Here is a 7,512-nt window from a genome sequence, read left to right as displayed (position 1 = left end):
TGACTGGGGCTGTTGAGTTTTAGGCTGTAGTATTTTGTAAGTAGAAGAGAAATGGTGTGAGCACTTCGTGTGCGCTCAGGAGGGTGCTGTGCTTGAGCTGAACTTGGCGACTGCCTGTGTTTGAAGAGCTAGGAAAGTACGTGTGTGGAACAAGATCTATACGTGTTAAGTGCGGAAAAGCGGCAGTGTGTACGTGGTGAGTGTGTGCGCGCGATTGTGTGCAAGCGCCAGGGGCCGCCTGCCCGCGCGTCCGCCCGCCTGCCGGGGCTCCCGTGGGCCGGCAGGGCCAATGAGCGCGCGGCTGCAGGGGCGGCGGGCGGGGAGGGGGCGCCGGAGCCCTGCGGATGGAGGCACGGGCGGCGCGGCGCGCTCATTCCGCGCGGGCGTTGTTGGCTGGGGGAGGCGCAGCCGCTGGCCCGGGATCGGGGCCGGGAGCCGGGGCAGCGGGCGGTGTGGGCGGCGCCCGGGGCTGGGATGCGCCGGTGGCTCCGTGGCGGTGGCGTTGGCGGCGGCTGCGGGAGGAAGAGCTAGCGCCGCGGCGCGGGCAGCCAGTCGAACCCGGCGGGCGAGCGGAGGCGGCGGCGCAGGCACAGCGGCGGCCGCAGCCGGAGCCCGAGTGCCGCGCGCCGACCATGGCCGCTCAGGGCGAGCCCGGCTACCTGGCGGCGCATTCGGATCCGGGCTCCAACAGCGAGCGCAGCACCGACTCGCCCATGCCCGGCTCCGAGGACGACCTGATCGCCGGGGCGCCCCTGCACAGTCCCGAGTGGAGCGAGGAGCGCTTCCGCGTGGACAGGAAGAAACTTGAGGCCATGTTACAAGGTAGGCATCCCCACGGCGTTCTCGGATCCCCGATTGAGCCCCCCACTCCTTTCCGGACATCCCCGACCACGCAGCCCGGCGCCCGCCGCTCTGGCCCACAGCCCGCTGTGGTTCCCGGGTCTGGATCTCCCCTGCGGAGCCGGGGGACACTCGGGGAGTGGAGACCTAGCGGGACTCTCCACCCTTCCACGCCTCTCAGGTCTCTAGGCACCGGGAACTCTGTGCTAACTTAACCGGCTTCAGAAAAGCCGAAGGCCGACTTTGTGCTGGCGCGCCCAAGGTGCGTTCTGGACTTTGGAGATGCCAGTTTCAGTCCGAGCACCTGGGATGTGCCATCCAGACCCACGCGGACTGCACAGAGTATGCGTGACTCTATCCCTACTCCCTGGCAGCCTTGAATTCTAGCTCTCTGTCTGTTTCTTTCTCTCTTCTTGTTAGTATCCACTTCCTCCAGCTGAGGGGCCTTGTCTCGCTATTGGGAAACGCTCTGCAGATGTCAAGGCTTAAGACAGGAGTTCCCCCCCCGCCGCTCCCCCAATCCTCCACCCCGCAGTGAGAGGGGCCAGGATGGGGGGTGAGCAGCCAAAGCGTGGGGATTGTGTCAGGGCCGTGCTGCTGGGCAGGAGGACATTGTGTGTTCATCTCCGGACAGGCTTATAAAACACATCTTGAGTTACACTAAGTTCATGAAAATCTTTCTGTACTATAGGTGTCTGACTGTGTCTTTTACAATTTGGGATTTTTTTTTTAACTCCCTAGTTTCTCTGGGACTTGCCCAGGCATAACAGCTTTAACCATATTGGACTGGGAGGATCGGAGTTCTCAGAGTGTGAATGCTCAAGGGTCCAAGGTCATTTTGACCTTCCTTAAAAATGTTAATTACTAGCCTACCTGTAACCATAGATGTAGCTTATTTTCCTCCTCCAGAGAAATAAGGTAGTTTGAATGATTGTCATTCTTAAAATACTGTAGAGGACCAGGCATTCGCTTCAGTAAGGGCAAGTAGTGGATTCATTCAGTAGCTAGTATCCTTGTAACAAGGGAGGATTGGACCGTTCCAACTTCTTTTTTTATGGCTTTATGCATAACTTACTTTGACTTTATCAGTCAATGCATCACAATATGGGAGCTATTTAGCTCTCTGTGGAAATGCAGTGGCTTTTTAGAACATTTAAGCAGGTTATTTTAAGAGAGAACAACATGTTTTCCAAAACAATAAGTTGGTGGAAACAAATAGCAGGAGTGTTTGGCAGGCGTTTTTGGATGAGCTACAAATTTATCTCCCTTGTTGCTTATTTTTTATCGATAAACATCTCTAGTGCTTGTCATGTCTCTCTCTCTCTCTCTCTCTCTCTCTCTCTCTCTCTCTCTCTGCACCCCTCTCTTTCCCTCCCCCCCTTATATTATATAACTTTCTGGGGGAGTTACTTCTGTGGTAAACTGTTGAAATAAGAATATTGCAAAGTGGATTTGGAAATTAAAGCCCCAGTTGCATTTTGAGAGCCCATTTTAGATTTTTCATTTGTTTTATGGTCCCTTTTGTCTAGTTTCTCGTTATAAAATAAAATATTAAATTTATTCAGAAAGATATTGTGAGATTGTTTGGACTTAACTGATACAACACATACCCACATTTTCAACATGTTTCCAATTTGTTTTTTTACATGAATTTGGAGTGATGTAAAAGGTGGATCTTCTAATAATACTGGGTCTTCCTTAGCCGTTTTACCCATGCACATACAAATATTGACAATGCCATTAAATTTCAGGAAGTCTCATACATAACCTGAGCTTTAGAAGTGGATTTCTTTTTTTAGTGAATTAATTTTCATTTAGAATACAATAAAATATGGGTGAGGCATTTTTTAAATTTGAAGGTTATCCCCTTTGTAGATATGGTATTCTGACATGAGATGGTTTAATATTGCTTTGCAGTGATAACGTTTTATTTACAGAAAGTCTTAACAGAGTTAACATGTTTCAACAAACAATATATAATGAAATATTCAGATTTCAACCCCAAAGAATTCTTTAATGATAGATCATAGTGCTTTCACTTTCCACATTTGCCGATAAGTGAATGAATTATGCCTTCTAAGACAGTAAATTTTGAATATGTTTGACAATAGAGCCCAGTGCACAGTGTGTCAAGGAAATTTGTGATTCATGCTTCCTTGTGTCAAATTATGAAGAACCACCATGTTTGAAGGAATAATCATGTGCCTCATTGCTTTATACCATGTGGTTATAGCAAGTGTGGGCCTAGGTTCAAATAAATCCCCGTGGGACCTTGAGACAGTTCCTGGGCCACTCTGTCAGTTTGCCCATCTGTAAAATGGGACTGATATTATTACCTTTCCCTTAGGCTCTTGTGAGAATCAAAAGAGATAATGCCCAATAAGCTAAAACTTACCACACTTTTATAAATGATAAGAGTTTAATAAATATCAGTTGCTTTTATTGTTGTTAATAGTGAATATTACAGCATGGATTCCAAAGATTTCTAGTGCTATCATGATTTCTGACATATAGCATATACTCAAATAATGGAAACAAAAGAATTTTGCAATTTCATAACTGCAGAAATAAAATTTAGACCAAGGTAGAAAGTTTGGCAAGTCAACAAATATTCTAATATTGTTAGATATTCTTAGGTGGAAAACTTTTCATTTGAAAAGTGCCAAGTAATAAAGACTGTATTTGCCTGGTTGGGTTTCTGATTATTGTGAATTTGGATTTGCCATTTTTCTTTTCACAATTGCCTTAAACTATGTACAGTTTTCCAATTTATATCAGAGTAAATAAGATTATCTGCTTTTAAGTCTACATAGTACAAATTGGTGATTATAATGCTTGGAATTTGTTTCCAGAGAAAGTGTCCTGGGGGCAAGTTAATCTTTAATGGGTTGTATTTTTATTAGCAGAGAAATTCTTCTACGCAATGGACCAAAAATTTAGTGAGGTTAAAATATGGGCAGTAGGGTAGTGGTCAAAGAAATGAAATACCATTCTTGGATGATCATTGAATTCCCAAAGAATTGATACACATAAAACTACCAGGCTAAAAATGTAGGGAAAAATCACTAGTTTTTCTCTTTTTTTCTTCCTTCCTTCCTTTTTTCCTTTTTCCTTCCTTCCTTCCTTCCTTCCCTCCTTCCTTCCCTCCTTCCCTCCTTCCTTCTACTTTGGAACAGCCATGCAGAGTATTAACATCTTTGTTCAAATCTAAATGAAGATTATTGATTTGATTAATCAATAGTTTTGTAAATAGGAATTTATTTTCAAGTTTAATTTAAGTTTTTGATTGGTATGGCCAGCCTTGGAATGGATACCATGGACAGCATTGTTTAATGATAAAGAAAAATTGTTTTAAAGTTATGTTGATAGTGATCTTCAAAATTTAGATTTTTATGCTTCATGTGAGATGACGGTGTTGATTCATTTAAGTCAATTAAGTGTGAAGAGGAGAGTGGTCTAGAGGGGAGTCTGGAGAAGGTAGGAAATAAATAGGCCAAAAGAGTCAGAAATACAGCCTTAGTGTTGGCCAGAGTCCTGAGAGTCAAACATGGAATTTGTATATTTTTACTTTTCTTTTTTGGGTTGGTTTACATCTTATGGTTATACTTTACTTTTTACATTGGAAAACATGTGTGCAATATAATTAAAAATTCCTACATACATTTAGAAGCATAGGCATTTTCAAAGTTCTGAAAGCCTTGTGCTTCATCATAGAAGGAAGTGTTAAAAGTGGGGCAGTGGCCTACTTTCGTGAATTGAGGTTGACATCTGGTGGGCTTTTGGGATATTGCTGTTGAAGACTTTAAAAATCATGTTGCGTATTTACAATGATAGGCACAGGGGGATCCTTTACTGCTGCTTCCTTGAGGTGCAGAACCAGGCACTAAAACAGGGTATCACACATCATTGGTTAAAAGGAAGAGCAGCAGTTATGTTCTCTCTTTAATTTCGCAAACTTTAGTGAAGATTGTTTTAGGATTTGGTGAATAGATGATGTTTTACTTGTTTTGTGGGAGTAGGGAGAAATATGAAGCAAAAATAAGCAAAAATGAGGGAGTACTGGAAGTGAAGATAAATAAGAGCTAAGTTTAATATACTTTTCTAGCTAATGTGTGATTAAGGCTAATAAATAAGAACAAATCAAATAACTATGAAGCTTAGTGGTTAAAAGCACAGGGCTGTGGGAGAGATTTGGATTCGAATCTAAGTGTTACCTTTTAATAGGGGCTTGGGAAAATTCCTCATCTGCAGACTCATTTCTAAAAGGAGGTGTTGCTAATAGTGCCTATATCCTTCGGTGGTTGTGATGATTAAGGAAAAAAAGATCTATATATAACACCACATAGGAAGTGCTGAATATATTAATAATAACCATATTCATTATAAACCATAGTTCATAAAATGCACATTCTTATGAAAATGAAAATCAAGTATATTGGAAAATGAATTAAATGTTCTTAGGATACATGAGCATTCACACTCTCTAAATATTATTATTGGCCTTCCTGGTAGCACACAGTGTGCCAAGTATGTTAATCCCTTGTAAAGGTAGATGAGTCCATACTGAGTAAAAGTATATTAAACATGAGTGTAGAATTCTAGATTTTGCTCAGGATGGGAGGGGCTTTACTTGTAATTGTTCTTGCCTTGAGTAGTTGTCATTCTTTGAACGGTCCTGAACCAATCACTTCATTTTTTTTTTAATGATTTTATTGGGGAATTGGGGAGGGGGAACAGACAAGTTGCTGTCCTTTTGTTCTTCAGTTTCATTGTGGAGGACGTCGCTTCACTGGCCCATGTTGGTATTATCATTGCACTCTTCCCGGGTGAGGCAGATCGCTCGCCGGTCACTGGACGGCTGCTCACAGCAGCTCTTGGCAGCTCACGCCGGCTTCTGGCCGCTCATGGTAGCTTATGGCAGCCCACTGCAGCTCCACTGCAGCCTACACCGTCACCGGAGACTCATGGCCAGCTCCAGGTTGAGCTGTTGTTCACCATCTTAGCTATAGAGGGTGCAGTGTCACTGGCCCTAATGTGGGATCTGAACCAGGGCCCTGCTGCTCAGAGCTGGCGTCCCAAGCCAACTCCTAACCAACGCACCACTCGGCTGGCCTGTGAGCCAATCACTTCTGATATTCTTACTGAAGCCTAGCACCCAAATCAATCTCTCTTTTAATTTTATGTTGCTCTGAACTTGTCATTCACTGGTGTATAGAAGGAGGCTTTTTCAAAGAAAATGCTGTGCCTGGGTTGATGTGTTCTATTTGCTCATTGGTAAGATGGGGACACTCACAGTGTCCTCTCCTGGGGATGTTGTGAGGCCTGAGTGAGACGATGCATGTGAAACGCGTAGCTTGGTACCGGGCACATGGTTTTCAGTAAACATTAGCGCAGCAGCAGCCCCAGCACTGTGCCACATGATGGAGAAAGATGTCAAAACACTAGAAAGCAAATGTCAGGTTTTTAAAAAAATTGTATATGAGTCCTTTTTCCTTAGGAGAAGGAGTGATTTATTTTTTAGTGGAAGTCTTCTTCCAATCTGAAAGTTTGTTAGGACAATTGTAGTTGAGTCAGAAAGCAGTATTGACGGTTAAGGTTGCTTTATGACTAAGTGAAAACTCCGTCAGAGGTTGGATAGCTTGGCCGTGAGGAGCTCAGGGACTCCTATCAGCGTGACCTGGCTTGGGGTCCTCACTTTGCCCCTTGCAGAGTCCTGTGAGAAAGAAATGAGATAGGCGTTATAGCTCTGCACTCATAGGCTTGGATTAAGCACTCTCAGTAAATATCTGCATTCAGTAAATCTTATCTCTGTGAGGACTTGGGTGGTTTTGGTTAAGTTGATCATTGATAAGTTAAAACAGAAAGGTTTGTCGTATTAATGATTTTCACAGGCAGGAATGTATTTGGCCGAGACTAACAGAAAACCCAACACCGAGTGGCTTAAACACGGTAGGGGTTATTTTCCTCACCTCACAAAAACCTGGGCTAAGAGGTCCAGGTCCCATAGCAGCTCAGGGGCATCCAGGAGCCCAGCGACTTCCCTCCTAGCCTCTGCTATTCCCAGCCTGTGGCTTTTGGCTTCCTTGTAGCCTGGCTATGCCATGCCTTGAGATGCACCTGTGATCTGTGCAGGGGAAGGGAGGAGACCGGAAGTTGTTTTGTGTTCAAGATTTTGCCTGTTCATGTGATGAAGGATTCTCTGTCCTGGATCTCCCACCTGTATTTCTTTGACCACTCTTTGCTACAAGAGATTTTGTGACTGGAACTTATTTTCCGGCTTCTCTAGTAGAAGTAGGGAAGGAGGAAGGGTGTCTGAATGATGCTAAGTGATCCAACCCTTAGTTTCCCCACATGGGCAAAGCAGAGGGCACTGTGACAGAAATTCCAAGTTGTGACCGAAGCAAAAGCTTATCTGTATCGGAGACTTTGGCCTATATTGATAATCCCTAGAAATTTAGATTATTTGGTAATGCTATGTGTGGGTGGAATTTCTTCCTTGGCGTAATGCAGGAATTAAACCTAATTCACAAAGAAGAAACACCTTTGATCATGTAAAGCTGTTCTCTTGTTACTCCTTTTACAGATAGGACCTGCCACTAAGTACTGTAACTATCTTCCCCCCCCCCCCCATTGTTTTCTCCATCTCAAATATTTCCTTTTTTATAAATTGAA

The 7,512-nt window shown here is 44.0% G+C and overlaps 1 protein-coding gene across 3 annotated transcripts in view; it reads left to right on the top strand.

Moving 5' to 3' along the window:
- The first annotated feature begins 387 nt into the window (after positions 1 to 387).
- Positions 388 to 7,512, top strand: part of BICC1 (BicC family RNA binding protein 1) — a 263,046-nt gene continuing 255,921 nt past the window's right edge. For all 3 annotated transcript variants that reach the window (XM_019638418.1, XM_019638417.1, XM_019638419.1), the window contains exon 1: positions 388 to 822. In XM_019638418.1, coding sequence (XP_019493963.1) covers positions 633 to 822 — 190 coding nt within the window. In that variant the 5' untranslated portion in view covers positions 388 to 632. The remainder of the gene's footprint in view (positions 823 to 7,512) is intronic.

The sequence above is a fragment of the Hipposideros armiger genome, unplaced genomic scaffold (genome assembly GCF_001890085.2).
Source record: "Hipposideros armiger isolate ML-2016 unplaced genomic scaffold, ASM189008v1 scaffold_39, whole genome shotgun sequence".
In the NCBI taxonomy this organism is placed as follows: Eukaryota; Metazoa; Chordata; class Mammalia; order Chiroptera; family Hipposideridae; genus Hipposideros; species Hipposideros armiger.
This window is presented reverse-complemented; position numbering and strand designations above follow the sequence as displayed.